Source organism: Trematomus bernacchii, unplaced genomic scaffold, assembly GCF_902827165.1.
Source record: "Trematomus bernacchii unplaced genomic scaffold, fTreBer1.1, whole genome shotgun sequence".
Lineage (NCBI taxonomy): Eukaryota > Metazoa > Chordata > Actinopteri > Perciformes > Nototheniidae > Trematomus > Trematomus bernacchii.
In genome coordinates, this window is record NW_022987739.1 from 301,739 (window position 1) to 317,919 (window position 16,181).

The 16,181-nt window shown below is 41.7% G+C and overlaps 2 protein-coding genes across 2 annotated transcripts in view; both read right to left on the minus strand.

Moving 5' to 3' along the window:
- Positions 1 to 16,181, minus strand: part of LOC117496148 (NLR family CARD domain-containing protein 3-like) — a gene marked incomplete at its 3' end in the record, with an annotated part of 682,747 nt that overhangs the window by 280,356 nt on the left and 386,210 nt on the right. The gene's annotated exons all lie outside the window — the stretch shown is intronic.
- timm44 (translocase of inner mitochondrial membrane 44 homolog (yeast)) lies at positions 1,986 to 16,098 on the minus strand. Its single transcript, XM_034147064.1, has 13 exons — positions 16,032 to 16,098; positions 15,562 to 15,666; positions 14,228 to 14,443; positions 14,061 to 14,141; positions 13,797 to 13,946; positions 12,027 to 12,163; positions 10,166 to 10,251; positions 8,331 to 8,423; positions 6,843 to 6,967; positions 6,581 to 6,631; positions 6,332 to 6,421; positions 5,733 to 5,843; positions 1,986 to 2,678 (listed from the first exon to the last, which is right to left on the minus strand). The coding sequence occupies exons 1-13, from the start codon at positions 16,059 to 16,061 to the stop codon at positions 2,559 to 2,561; spliced, it is 1,395 nt and encodes a 464-aa protein (XP_034002955.1). The 5' UTR covers positions 16,062 to 16,098; the 3' UTR covers positions 1,986 to 2,558.

Sequence of the window (16,181 nt, forward strand, 5' to 3'; positions counted from 1 at the left end):
TGAAGCTGCTGGTCTACATGTACATAGACTGACGTACAGCACATACACATGCATGAATACACAACATACCCCCCCATCGTCATACCCAAGGCTGCTGTAATCCATCCTGCTGCGTGAGAGCGCTGCTTGCTTCTCTGCATGACCACCTGCAGCCTGAAGCCCTTCACACACACAGCAGGGGAGACAGAAGACCCTCCAGAGGGGATCCAATAAAAAACATGATAAAACTGAACAATGTAAAAATAAAAGTTCAGACATTTTGATTGACGCAGTGACATAGTAGAGTGAACTTGAGCAAAATACAGCTACACAATTCCCTTTGGGCTTCACAGTAGAAAAAGTCTAAATGCAGAAAAAAAGAGTATTTTCTGAGAAGAACTACAAGTATTAGTTGGACAACTGAAAAATACTTATTTTATGCAGTTTTCAGACATTCAAATATGAGAATGTCCTGCTGTTTCTGTTTTATATCATATTACAATGAATATCTTTGGGTCAGGACACCTTGGACGTTAAAAAAAATCTGACATTTTATAGACCAAATTATTGATGTAATAATTAAAGTATTTGACGGATTAATTCATACAAAATAAAAAAGGTTGCTTTCCTTTCTCAGAGTGATCTCACCCATATCGTCTGCAACAAGTCAGACGTTAATGAATTAAAATAAATAACTCGGTACAAAAAATAGACATGTCAATTACCCCATAATGGACATGTGATGATAAAGAGATTATTGGTCAGATTTGGAGTAATGATTGCCATTTAGTCGGATGTATTCGTCCAAGAGAGGGGACTTCTTTGTCGTTCTTGATCATAAACGTTATGTTTTGGTGTGTATGGCGACAACATGGCCCATTGAACACATGAAGCAGATTTATATCCTCCACAACACTGAAGGTCAAAGCACGTCATCTGACCTGAACTCACATGGTGTTAACGTCAGGACTGAAAGCTGTCAAAATGATCCTGTTCATGTCAAAGGAAGCTGAATGTCACTCAAAACAAATGAGTGCCCTAACTCTGCTTTGGATCAAGAACGCAGGGTTGTTGGCTGTTCCTAGAGTCTCTAAAAGTACAATGGGAGCCAGAGCCTTTTCTTATCAAGCTCCACTTTTGTGGAATCAGCTTCCAGTTTGTGTTCGGGCGGCAGACACCCTATCCGTTTTTAAGAGTGCGCTTAAGACCTTCTTATAAAGCTTATAGTTAGGGCTGATTAGATTCAGCCCCTAGTTTAGCTGCTATAGGCTTAGACTGTCTGGGGACACCTTACTTCTTCCTTCTCTCTGTCTGTACCTGCATACTCTCATGTTCCGAATAATCCAGTTTCCCCAAATTTCTTTTTGGTGTCTATCTACGCCGGGATCCTGAGGTCCTGGATCCTGAGGTCCTGGATCCTGAGTCCTGCAACCTGAGTCCTGCATCCTGGATCCTGAGTCCTGGATCCTGAGTCGTGGCTGAACCTGTCTCTGTGGTCCTGCCTGACTTTCATCATACTACTTCCCTGATGGCTCCCACAGGATTGTTGACATCCTTGTGGATTCATCTTCTTATTATAGACACATGCATTTCCAAACATTTGGTCTACCTATGTTGTAAATGTATTATCTCTTCGATTTACACACGGCATCTATTGCACGTCTGTCCGTCCTGGGAGAGGGATCCCTCCTCTGTTGCTCTCCCTGAGGTTTCTCCCATGTTCCCCTTTAAACTGTGGGGTTTCTCTGGAAGTGTTTCCTTGTACGATGTGAGGGTCTAAGGACAGAGGGTGTCGTATTGTCATACTGATATTCTGTACAAACTGTGAAGTCTACTGAGACAAATGTAACATTTGTGATATTGGGCTATATAAATAAACATTGATTGATTGATTGATTGGATATTCGAGTGTATGAATTCAATCAGAAGTGGCGCTTTAATTTAATTAAAAAAAATAACAATCAGCAACCTGCCCCAGGATGAGAAGAAGCTTAACTATTTGCAGGAAGTGTGAAAAGTAGCAGGGTCATCTTTATTTTTTCATAATAAATATAGACTTTTTTCACATTTTAACAATTACACAGGACAATTATTATACAGACATGGATCCAGGAAAGCACTGATTGGCCCTCACCACGATAACAACACCTCAGAGACGAAGAGAAAGTGTGAGGGACAGAGGAAGTATGGCAGTCATTTTTTCAAAAGTGCCGACATCAACCTGAAGATTAAGCTTCAAATCAGCTCCCTAGATTTCTACCTAATTTATAATACTCATGATAAAACAGAGGTAAATAACTTCAGTTTTTCCCTGCAATACATGGACAGCCATCAAGGCGCTGCAGGGAGTACTGATAGAGAGTTGTTGGTGGTGTGTCGCCCCCTAGTGTGAGCCAGAGAAATCACTGCCAGGCTTTCAAAGAAAACACCGGGTTGAACCAGTGATGTAAAAAGAGAAATTGTTTCGCATCACTTCTCCACATTTTGTCTGTTGTTTGTCCCTCATCTCGATCCTTCCCAGCATGCTCCAGGGCTTCTTCAGGTACAGAGTGTTCTCTCTCAGAGTGTTTTAGAGAGTCTCAGAGGATCTGCTCGGTGCTGGAGGCGGAGATGTCCAGAAGTCTCCAGGCGGCGTATGGGTTCAGCTCCTCCTGGTCCCGACACAGAGCCCACACGTACATCATCCTGATCACCTTCTCCTGAAAGGGGGGGGGGGACAGAGGGTACACTTAATCTAGAGTTCATTTATCTATTTGTTGTTTTTATGGTTTGGTTTTGTTTGTTTTTCAATAACAAATGTATTTTTTTAAGCAAAAGAAAATATGTATATTACATTACATGACATGTCACTTGTTAGATGCTTTTATCCAAAGCGACTTACATACTCAATACTGTGGACAATCCCCACAGGAGCAATTTGGGGTGAAGTGTCTTGCCCAGGGACACAACGACATGCTGACTGCAGTGGGGTTTGAACCTGTGACCCCCTGATCCGAACACCAACGCACAACCCACTGCACAACACGCCTCCATATATATGTTAATAATTTAGTTTTTGGGAGAAGGGGTGGGATTAAAAATACGGTACACTTAATCTAGAGTTTATTTATTTGTTTGTTTATTTATTTGTTGTTTTTATGTTTTTGTTTTGTCCCTGGGGAGGCTGTGGCTCAGTGGTAGTGTGCTGGACTTCGAAAAAGGGGATAGCAAGTTCGAGTCCCACTGCAGTCAGCATGTCGTTGTGTCCCTGGGCAAGTCGCTTTGGATAAAAGCAAGTAACATGTAATGTAATGTCTGTTTTTCAATAACAAATTTTTTTTTTTTTTTATCAAAAATGTTGTTAATTTAGTTTTTGGGAGAAGGGGTGGGATTAAATAAGTGTAAACGTCTTCCCACCCCTTTTCGGATGTGTAATTAGGTAGATTATTTGTTTTTATAAAACGGACAAGTCAAATCAAGCAATCTGATTGGTTCTTAGCCGTGATATACTGAGCGTATACCACGGGTAGAATTGTAAGTTACTTTTCACAACAAGTCAGTATCCCTCCGCGTCTGAGAAAAACAGTATACAGTTGGACTGAAAAGCAAACTGCTTTTCAAACTGGAATAAGAAAGCAGCGGAGAAGTAACGGGGCAGAAACCCTCCTTTTTACGCAGCGGTCCAGACATAGACATCAAACGGCAAACACATATTCAGTGTGCAGTTCCTTTGGCATTAGGGCAGGGATATTTAGATACTTTCCAAGGTTTGACATAATGAATTGTGCTACTTTTAAAGCAAGCAACGATGTTTTCAAATCTGTAATCAAAAAGGTCCGCAAAAACATTTAAGATTAACTTCGACCTCCGGGGGGGTCTTACTATGGAGGAGTGGATTGAGGAGTGCCTATCTCCAGAACAAAAAGCACCTAAACGACGACATGCAGAGCTACGTGAAGAGCAGGTCGACCAACTGGAAAAGTATCACCATTCAAAAGCTTTCTGATGCGGGTCTTGAAACAAAGCAGAGAAATTATGACCGTCAGTGGCCACAGGTGCGAAAGCTCTCTCCAGAGCTACTGGAAGCCGAATCTCGGGGACCGGAGAAAGTGGAGCAATATTATCGCCACGCCAAGCAACAGCCTAGAACAACCTCAACCTATACAAGTAACCACGTAAGCCATGCTACTGATGCTGGACAGTTTTTCAGTGGGTGCACAATAAACGGCAACATACACAATAATGTAAATAAATAGCCAAATAATCGACGCTCTCTGTCTAATATGTTCGCTAGCTGTTAGTGTTGTTGCATAGCAACCACCTCGCACTATGTTTCGTGCAGAAGGCAACGGAGGGACTATTTTATTTTGAACATCATTATTTACTAATAACAACTATTTAAATTAGAGTGTGTATTTTTCTTTCATATTGCCACACTTGGTAACCGTTTTATAAAAGCAATAGCTCACTTCAGGCCGTGATATATGGCCATTATATCACAGTTAAGGGGCGTGGTTCGGCCCGACGCGAAGCGGACAGCCCTTTAAGCTATTTTAAGCTATTGCTTAAATATATAATTTGTAAATCAGTAATATTTTTGATTATCAATTTGACACTGTTTAAGTTTGTATAGTATAATAATTCTCATGTTTCATTTAATTATTATTTTTTTATTTTTTTATTATTGTTTTACACATTCGAAATAAATCAAATCAAATAATTAAAAAAGAGTGTGGGAGAAAAACTCCCTCTGGAGGGAACACAGGGATTGTAGCCTTTGCAGACCATTTACATGCACTAAACTAAAACCTATATTACACACCAAAGGAAAGGGAACGCAGTTTTTCTACAGTATGAACATGTTAACAAAGCAGTAGGCTACATTGTCAAAAACAAATCTGTGTTTAAATCGGCAGCAGAGCTAGTAACAAGCTGTTTGCGACCGGGTTGGCATTATTTCTGATTTAGCCACGCCTGGTCATTTGGATCCGGATGATAAATCACTACACCCTCCATTAATCCTCTGCAGCAGCCTTTAGTCTGAACACTGTGTGTCTTCACCTTGTACCAGCACACTGTCCCTGGAGCTGAGAGGCCTCTACGGTTGATTTATAACAAATGAAGCTTTAGTCTAGGTTGTGGATCTAAATGAAGCCCAAATTCAAAGTGGCTTCATTTCCTCATCACCTTCTTTTTGTGCACTATTTATAAGTAGCGACAAAACATCTCTAATTATGACAACACTTTATGTGTGTGTGTGTGTGTGTGTGTGAGAGTGTGTGAGTGTGTGAGTGTGTGCAGGGGTGGACTGGCCACTGGGAATACCGGGAGTTTTCCCGGTGGGCCGGTACCGAAGTGGGCAGGTCGGACAATTCACTAGCACGCCCCCCCCCCCGTTGACAATTGACTAGCTGTACCGAGTTGGGGCCGGTCGAGTTTCCCGGGCTGATTTTTAGTCTTTCTCTCTGTGTGTGTGTGTGTGTGTGTGTGTGTGTGTGTGTGTGTGTGTGTGTGTGTGTGTGCGTGTGTGTGTGTGTGTGTGTGTGTGTGCGTGTGTGCGTGTGTGCGTGTGAGCGTGTGAGCGTGTGAGCGTGTGTGCGTGTGCGTGTGCGTGTGCGTGTGAGCGTGTGTGCGTGTGTGTGTGTGTGTGTGCGTGTGCGCGTGTGTGTGCGTGTGAGCGTGCGTGTGTGCGTGCGTGTGTGCGTGCGTGTGTGCGTGTGCGCGTGTGCGTGTGTGCGTGTGTGCGTGTGAGCGTGTGTGCGTGCGTAACTTACAGGGTCCCCCTCCACCAGCTCTCCTTTGGTGTTTCGGATCACCATCACTAGCTGAGCCTGGAAGGTGATGATCAGCACCGGACCCTGGTCCATCATCTTCCCCATGGCCAACTGCAGTGGAGGACACACAGATACATGACTGAACAAACAAGCACGATTCTGCATTTCAGTTCTGGCTGATAGGGACAATGATATATAAGAACAGTGTAAAAAGTCTGGGAATGGTATCAGCCAGACACACAATATGGACAAGTAAAAGCAGTGAAAACTTGCTTGTGACTTTAAGACGTTTGCCTGACTTATACATACATATACATTTTGATTTTGGAGTGAAGCGTAAAATAAGCAGCATCTTTTAATACTCAGATGTATTCTTTACTTAACTTCTAAGACTCTATGACATCTATGTTTGGTTTGTTAAAACACTGCAACCAGCAATTAGCTTTAGATAACAGCTGTGATCATGAGTACACACTTTTATTTCAAGTGTTTTGAATGCACAATAAACCATATTTGCATAACGAGTGAACGAATGGGATTCAGCTAAAACCCCAAGGCTTCATTATGAACAGTGAGTAGTGAAGTCTGGAGAAACTCACATCAATATTGTCGATGTCCAGGATCTTCGAGTGGAAATGGAGTCCCATGGCTTTGGCTTGCTGGATTGGGTGTGCCAGCTGACTGTAGGTCTGTGAATCAATAAGGAGAGAAGGAGTTTCAATAAAAGGATGACTAACATTTGAGAAAGAGCTGCATCTGATAGATCCTCTAACAAATCAGTAAGAACAGGCGTATAGTAAGTGTGTATCAACACTAAAAGCTCAGAGTGTGTGTGATAAAAGTTGTACCGCTTCATAACACCAGTCCTTCAGCAGCTCCAGCTCCCCTCGGATCATCGCCTGCATGGAGACAGAGCATTTAGTTTAAAAACCTGTTAACGGGTAAATAAAGACCTGATAATAGAGGGCAACATATGTGAAGTATTTGTCTATCCTGACTAAATCTGTTGTTAGAAAACATTTAATATTTCTTGTCCGAAGCTCATCTGTCGATTGCAAGTTATTTCTCTACAAAGACACGAGTACCAGCGTTGTTTTGAGTCTGACATACCTCCAGTACATTAGGGATGATATCCCCTTCACACTGCTTGAGGAAAGTGTCCTTGTCAAAGGATGGGTCAGCTTTTAAAATCTCTGTTAGAACTTCAGACATCTCCGTCTTAGAGAACAGCCCACCTGAACACAAGAACACAGACAGGAAACACAGGAGTTTAATGTGCTTAAAAGGTAGGCTAGGTAAGAATGGAGAAACCAGCTGGTGTGCGCTAGAATTTGAAAGTACACAACCGAAACAAATCTGCCCCTTCCTTCAGACTTCCTTACAGAGCCCCTCCTCCAACACACACGAACGCGCACATGACCAATGAGGGCACGAGATAAGTTTGTGCACAGATGGAAGGCTGACAGGCAGGTAGGCCATCCAGTTATTTTAGCGGGCCGAGGCAGATGATTGGTCGTGCTTTTTACAGTACCACGGCTTCCACAGATGAAATTTTTTATGTATTTCTTGTCAAAGCATTTAATATATTCATTGCTATCGGGATGTTAAGAGCGTTCCATGAAATATAACAATAAGTGTTTCTGAAGTGAATTACCTACAACACCTTTAACTTAGTATGTTAGGAAAATATCAATATCAGTCATTTGTAAATATGGCTTCCTTTTTCACCTTTTTGTTCATGCACTCAAGGAGGCATTTCAGGAGGAGATTAGAGATGTGCTTTGGACTCCTTTGTTTGAACAAGGTGAGTTTTAGAAACTTTTTTTAGCGGATCCAGCACCTGTTACTACTTTAAAATTATTGTCATTGATTAAAGGTGGGGTAGGTAATTTTGGAGAAACCAGCTCGAGTGCGCTAGAATTTGAAAATACACGGCCGGAAAAAATCTGCCACTTCCTTACAGAGCCCCTCCTCCAACACACACGAACGCGCACATGACCAATGAGGGCACGAGATAAGTTTGTGCACGAGATGGAAGGCTGACAGGCAGGTAGGCCATCCAGTTATTTTAGCCGGTATTACAGCTTCCACAGATGACATTTTTTTATGGATTTTTTGTCAAAGCACTTCAGATATTCATTGCTATCGGGATGTTAAGAGCATTCCATGGAATATAACAAAAAGTGTATCTCGAGCCGGTTTCTCAAACTTACCTACCCCACCTTTAAGTAAGTGTATAGCAGGGAAGAGAGGCTTTTGTTACAGTTATTTTCACACATTTCACAAATATTGTCTTAGGAGAGAATGCTCTATGACTGTTAGTTTTATACATTTGATTGAAATTGTTCTCACTCAAGAAAGTATAATGAAGGGCTGAAAACAGTTCAATGTTTTGCTATGATGACGATTTATTTGCTTCCTCGGCACAAAAAGGGGATAAAAAACAACAAAGAAAAACTGGAAAACCTCAGAATTGGACAAATTGTTACTCTTTACATCTGTATAGGAATGGCCTTAGAAATGAACAACTCCCCTAGAAGATTCGGTAAGGCTTGATTCCCAGTGATTAATGCAGACTAACAAACCGAGGTATCTCACCTAGAACATCAGTCATCTTCTCGGTGACAGCTCTAGAGGCTCTGATGAGCGCGTTCTCACTCTCATCGTACTTCATCTTCATCTCAAAGAACCCTGCGGTGAACACACAATGAGAGCACGTTAACACACAACTCTGATTTCACTTCACAGCAGAATTATTGCATTGTTGGCTCGCAGAAGTTGAACAGTGGAGTTGAATGAAATGAATGGAAACCGGAGAAACCATTATCTCAGATCAGCAAATCCTTCATATTTCATAGTTAGTTCATACACAGATTCAACATCATTCTTCCTGTCAAAATACGAAGTCCCACAGGGTCCGCTGGAGGGACAAAATGAGAAATGAAAAGACTAAAAACTGAAGCTCAGCGAAATCCTGCTCTGTATCTCTGCTGGGTGATTAATGGAGATGTGTACGAGTCCAAAACATGTCCTCGCAGATCAAAATAAACACAAACAAAGACACAACGTGCATTTTGCAGCATTGGGAAAGGATGCAAAACTCTTCCACTGGAGACCTTAACCCCTACAACTATCCTGTGTACTGAGGAGTGTCTGAGCTTTAAGCCTCTCTTCATGTTGCTTCTCAAGTACTGCAGTCTCCTACTGCATACAAAAAAAGCCTTGAAAGGTCCCCTAGTATACTGTTTTTCATCAATATATTATAGGTCTCAGATATATACAGAACATGTCTTTGATTGGCTCCAAACACCAAACAGATCATTGCAGCATTACCCATAATCCCCTCTGTTTCAAAAGTGCTGATTCTCTGTCTGTTACTTTAGATGAAAATAAGGAGCCCCTCCCCACGCCCCTCTGAGAGATATTTGGTTCAAAAGAACTCAATGGTGCTCTAGGAGGAGATTCAGGTGATAAGGTTGGGGGGGGGGGGTTACCTTGGTTGGTGATTGGCTAATGGTTACACAAGCCAACAAATCGTATGACATCATAAAGTGACCAAAATCTGATCAGCTCATTTTCAGACAGGTTTTTATAGAAATGGATCAGGACAAAAAGAGAGAGAATCTTTTTTCCTGAAACTTTCAGAGTCTCTTTACACAGAGGGGACACATGTTGATGTAGAAGAGACATGAAGAAGAGGGGACACATGTTGATGTAGAAGAGACATGAAGAAGAGGGGACACATGTTGATGTAGAAGAGACATGAAGAAGAGGGGACACATGTTGATGTAGAAGAGACATGAAGAAGAGGGGACACATGTTGATGTAGAAGAGACATGAAGAAGAGGGGACACATGTTGATGAAGAAGAGACAAGAAGAAGAGGGGACACATGTTGATGTAGAAGAGACATGAAGAAGAGGGGACACATGTTGATGTAGAAGAGACATGAAGAAGAGGGGACACATGTTGATGTAGAAGAGACATGAAGAAGAGGGGACACATGTTGATGTAGAAGAGACATGAAGAAGAGGGGACACATGTTGATGTAGAAGAGACATGAAGAAGAGGGGACACATGTTGATGTAGAAGAGACATGAAGAAGTGGATTTTGTGTAATAGGTGACCTTTAAAACAAGAACATATACTTTGTGACGCAGGTGTTTTCTGCTTTGTATGACATCTGTGAATAAAGTCCAATATTACCTTTGGAGCTACAGCCAATAGATTTATACTATACTGATTTACAGTATTTCACGTTATTTAAGGGAACAGTAAAAACGACTAAAGGAACCTAAATAGCTGCAAATCTGTCCTCTTTACCCATGTAATGCCCGTACACTTAACATCATTTACTGGACATGCAACAAAGAACTGCTAGGGAAGTCAAAAAGACAAGGATGCAGAGAGAGAAAGAAAGACATGTGTCCTTACTGTTGACGACCATATTGTTGTCTTTGAAGTCCTTCCACTGCTGGAACCATTTAGAGTCTTTGTGCAGCACCACACCCATCGCCTCTCTGAAGGATGAACACACAAAGTAAAGATTTGAACAGCACATTCAAGGGAAACAAGGGTTACCGTTTAATCACTGTGGACCATCACATTTAAAACATATGAACACAGAAAGCAAAACATAGCAGTATTTACAGCCAGTGGCGACTGGTCATTAGGGACAGCCCCACCTAGTGTCAGCAGAAAGTATTACACATAATGATTACAAAAAATGGAAAGAGATGCAAAAAAAGAAATTAAAAAATATATAAAATATATTTTAAGGTCATGTTTAATCATCTGATTCGTCTGTACATTGCTGTTTTAGTCTGTGTTCTTCTAATTAGTGTGTCTACAGTGCCGTTTTGAGCCATGTGGGACAAAACCTGATCATGCCCCACCCTCTCACTGTCAAAGTGAACGGTGACTGTAAAAACTACACTGCGCATGCTCAGAGTATTTTTCAATGTAATGTGTGTGGCAAAAAAAAAAACACCATAGGGGCACAGAGCTGCCATCCCCACCATACGTCATCTCACATAATTCAGAGCTGATTGGCTGTAAGTACGTGTGCCGCGAAAAGTGTGGTGTGTGAAGAGCATGGATGTATAATAAGAGGAGACGAGAGCTGCAGTGACGCGTCCTAAAACCAGGAAGTAAGCTGCAAAAAAGCAATGAGGTTTCTCCATAGGATTTTAGAAAATAGCTCGAAATAAGATCTGTGGGAAACGTACCTGTTAGATAAATGCACGTTTTGTTCAGCCGGATAACATCCACATGTCTACCCTACTTTTATAATTTTTTAATCATAAATCTATCGATTAGATTTATGATAGACTTTTGAAACTACAAGAACATAAGGAGGACTTTTACAAAAAAGTTATAGACATTTTTGTCCAGAAGGATAGGAAAATGGACTTCATCTTCAAGTCAAGGTAAGACCGCCATTTTATTGAAAATGGGATCTTACTTAGAGAGAACAATTCAATATTTAAATGATAAAATTACATTTTTTGGGTATCCTTTTGTTGAACTGTCTGTTTAAAATTAATCGAAGCATCAGACAAAAAAAGCTTTTGAAAATAATATTATATTTTGGTTTAGGTCAAAATATAATATTTGTAAACCTGAAGAGTCAGTGCCAGTGCCTCACCAGCCATGAACCTCACTGCACGTCACTGCAGAAGCTTATATATAGACATCTAAGTTTTTTGTGCCCCACCACTTTTGTACATATAAAAACGCCACTGTTTACAGCGAGGATATTTAACTCATAATAAAGCAGGGATGCACAATTCATTGTAATGGACTGGAGCAATATCCAAATAGCAGGAAATGTAACAATTCAAGGCAAGATATGTGTCCAAATAACATTTGGAATAATGTTTTGTGTTGGGATGGATATCAAAGCCTAATAATTGTATTTTACAGAATTAAAAAAAAATCGAAATCTTCACAAGATATTCTTTTAAATATATAAAGATATTTTTCTAGTCCTGTCGTGAAAAGAAAATTGGGAATACCATTAATATTCAGCTCTGAGAGTTGTAACCCCTATTCCAAAACACAGCATGACATCCCTACAGTTTTATTTCTGGAAAACCAGATAGGACAACAGTTTGCTTATCTCTGCATACTGTGATGTTTCCAGCAGTTCAGATAACGTTTTCCAGCTTGGTTTCATTTCCTGTATTTTTAATTGTGATTAGACTTTATGAGGCCATCTAAGTGTTATCAGCGGTCTCTGAGAGGTGTTCCCCTCCCACAGTATGGGGGGGAGGGGCAGAGGGCACTCACGTACTCGTTGGCTTCGAACACTTTGCCCTCCTCTCCTGCCCCTTTGGAGGAAAACTCGCTCCTCTTCCTCAGTCTGGCAGGAGGCCGATAAGAGCCGGTGTGACCGAGGTCATCGATCTCCCTCTTCACGCTCTCCATGCCCTGAAGAGAGAACACAGAAAGACCAGAAAGCAAATACGTTTAGTAACCTGGCCTATCATTTTCTTTTCATACATTTAGTTTTGACTAGGGATGTCCCGATCACCTTTTTTTGCTCCCGATCCGATTCCGATCATTTGATTTTGACAATCTGCCGATACCGATTTTTCCCGATCCGATCTTTATGCAATGCATTAAGAGAAAAAAAAGGTAACAGATAACGGCTGGTCATCCAACGCGATGAATTCAGCTATCTTGGCTGTTATTTTGTTGGCCTTTTCACTGTTCTGGGGCAGTTTCTCTTTCCTTTTAAAAGTCTCTGAAAGTGTTGGTTGTTTCAGTGCCGTTACCTGAGTGGCCGCTGTGTACTCGTCGTGTTGTTGTTGGTGTTTGTATTAGATTGGTCGTGTTCTTTCCACCACGAGGAACCTCCGCCTTGCAAACATTGCATCTGGCTGTTACACTGCCTTCGCTTTCAATTTTATAATACTTCCAAACTCCTGACATTTTCTCTGTCTCGACCCCCGAGTCACCAGCTGAACGTAGCCTCTCGTTAGCTTACTGCTACTATTAGACACTGCGCCCACTCTGTTGTCAGACTTGAGAGAAATAAGCAACCAGGTCTATGAAAACAAGCCCAAAAGAAGCAACACATACATGATGTTGTGTAATTTTAAACCAAAACTAAGGCCTCAGGATGACTTGAAGACGTGAACATGGTCATTTTTGTTTTTTTCTGCATGTAAACGGTCTGCAGAGTCACAACCCCTCAAAGTACACCCTGTAGCGAGTAAAACTCTAACACAGAAAAAACCTGTCTATGCTGCCCCAGAACGCCTCGTTGGACATTTCTCTTTTTCTTCCTGGGTACAGTGACGTATTTGGGTATAGTGACGTAACGTAAAAATACAGGAAATGAAACCAAGCTGGAAAACGTTATCTGAACTGCTGGAAACATCACAGTATGCAGAGATAAGCAAACTGTTGTCCTATCTGGTTTTCCAGAAATAAAACTGTAGGGATGTCATGCTGTGTTTTGTTACGTTAAATTATGTCCGCGGATTGGTCCAAATTGACCAATCCGCAGACTTCCTCACACACACACACTCAATCTTTTCTCAGCTGCAGCTCCGCCGATTTCTCAGCCTGAGATGGCGGGACGCGGCGAGGCTGTGAGTCGGTGTGTGAGCACACACACCGACTCACAGCCAGGCTGCGGGTGTGTGTGTGTGTGTTCGGGCTGGGTTTCGCTGTGTCTCGCTGTCTCGCTGTCTCGCAGGCGGCCACTGGGCTCACAGGGAGGGGGGGGGGGCAGGAGCTCCAACAAGCCGTTTAGGACAGAGAGTGAATACACATACTATACAGAGATGCTGTATGAGAAACCAATGTGAGTTTGGAAAATTGCACAATATAAATCTATTCTAGTAGACCTCAACAATGGAATTATGATCAGTAGAAATGGCCATGACATGGGACCTTTAAAAAAACTCAAGATTCTGTTTGTATGAATATATAAAGAAATGTATTTGCACCATAGTAACAACAGTGACTCCTGTATTGGAAATAATGTTTATCAAGTGAACAGAAAGCTATAATGCAATATAAATAATAAGTATATTGTGAAAGCGTTACATACCTGTGATATTGCTCTGAAGGCACCGGTCTTCCCCAACATCTCTCCACCTTTAGAGACAGACTCCGCGGAGGTCTTCGCTGATTTGGCTGCTTCCTCTATTCCATCCTTGATTTTCTTTCCAATGTCCGTACGACTCACCTCCTCAAACCCCTGTTCTCACACACAGACACACACGCACACATCTTGTTAGGGTGGATAGATATATTTGAATAGCATGTCCATGATAATTAAAAGAAAGGCAGCATCACATTGAAACACGTTTACCTCCTTAACGCTCTCAGAGATGTTTCCCAGCTTCTTCCTGAGAACATCGGAGGTCTTCACTGTCTCAGACTCTATCGTTTTCTGGAAGAAAGACATTGCGTTGGCAAACCAAACACACATTTTCATAATAAAAAGGATAGAAATGGTGCGTGTAGCAGAATACTTACAAATTTCCTTCGAGCTTGTTTCAATGCTTCCGACTCCTCCAGCTTTTGGGCCTCTTCTCTGAACTTCTTGATGTTGTCTTTCATTTCTTTGTTTTTGTTTAGCTCTTGCTTTATGTTGTCCAGTAACTCCCCCATGAAACCCTTTCTGCCCCCGCCTCTGCCCCCACCTCTCTCCCCTGACATATACCTGACCTGCAGGGAGGGGGACGGTGGCACCTTGTGGGAAAGAATCAGAAACAACACATTATTAATGTACTCCAGTCGGCGTGGAGCAGTTAAATTAATCTCAAGTTCCTGATCAAAGATTGTCTGGTGCCTTGCTCAAGGGCACCACGGCAGGGCAGGAGGTGAACTGGGACCTCTCCAAGTAGAAGTCCACACTCCATATTTAGGTCTGGTCGGGGACTTGACCCTACGGCTCACAGTCCAAGCCCCTACTGCACACGTGTCAAACTCAAGGCCCGGGGGCCAAATCAGGCCCTTGGTGGATTTAATTTCGGCCCGCAGGATAATTTCTAATTACTATTAGATCTGGCCCGCCGGTATATTGCACGCACACCTTCACTCAATCCTGAGGGTCTCCTCAGCTCAGAGCCTGGCCCCAAACATTGATGAACTTGCACCCAAGATGAGATGCCAAGTATCTGGCTTGAACTAGCATCACAGAGCAGCACACTGAGTTTAATGGATGTTTCCTTCTGCACTTTTTCTCTCACGACAACAGGGCATGTTTGGGTTTTTCTTAGAGGGAAATAGTTTTTTTTAAGCTGTTGTTGGCCTGTGGAGAAATGTGATCATAAGAAATGACTCCGGAAAAGCTGCAGATAGAGCCATAAGAAATGAATGCAACTGATTATTTAATGTTTAATGTTGTTTTTATAGGCAATAATTGAAGCTTTGTTAGTTCCAGGTTAAATATGTGCAATAAGTTCATTTCAATACGTTTTGCAATAAACATTGAACCAGTCCGGCCCTCGACTAGTACCCATTTTTTAATTTTGGCCCACTGTGTATTTGAGTTTGACACCCCTTCCCTACTGACTGAACCACTGCCGGACTAACATGGTTAATGAGACATGAAATGACATAAAATGACGTTTATCAGGATACATTCTGGCTATATCATTTGTTATTGTCATTTTCTGTCACTCAACCACTTTGGGCTGCGTCAAGCATGAAAGGTGCTATATAAATCAAGTTTAATATTATTATAATTATTATATCTCCCAGACCTAATTTGAAGGAATCTCTTCATAGGGAAAAGGCATGTAGTAAAGGTACAGCTTTATAATATCCAGACATAATTAAACATGAAAATAAGACAGGGGTTGTACCTGTGAAGAGCATGTGAGGAGCCCATGTGTCCTGTAGACAGCGGCTCTGTTGTGAAGGAGAAGGTAGGAGGAAGGGAAAGAAACCAAGCCTCTTCTCACACATATCTGCACACAAACACACAGACACACAATCATCCTACAGACCTGCACATTTAAGTTATCAACAAAGGCTTTAAACCTTGTGATGTTAAGCCAAAACGTCATGATGGAAAGCCAGAAAATGCAGCTAGATACCAATGCATGACTTTACTTCGAAAATATTTGATTCAAACACCGAATGGACACCTGACAATTCAAAGAGCTAACTTAGCTAATGCTACGTTAGCACCCTGAATGACTTTAACTTTGAATACAAGTCCAACACTTAACAAGGTTAAACTGGCAGTTCACATGTGCAATTGAAGTTCTTCCCTTATAATTTCGTGGGGTTGAAAGGCTGATATTTACAACAAAACGTCCACAGAACTCACCTGGTAACACTGACACAAGGGGGTCGCCATCTTGAATGTTAATGCTCGTGACCTTCTTCCGGTAGTGACCTTCCGGTTCTTTTTTACCTTGTATTTTTATTATAGACTACACCAGCGCCATATAGATAGAATTCTATCTATATGGCGCTG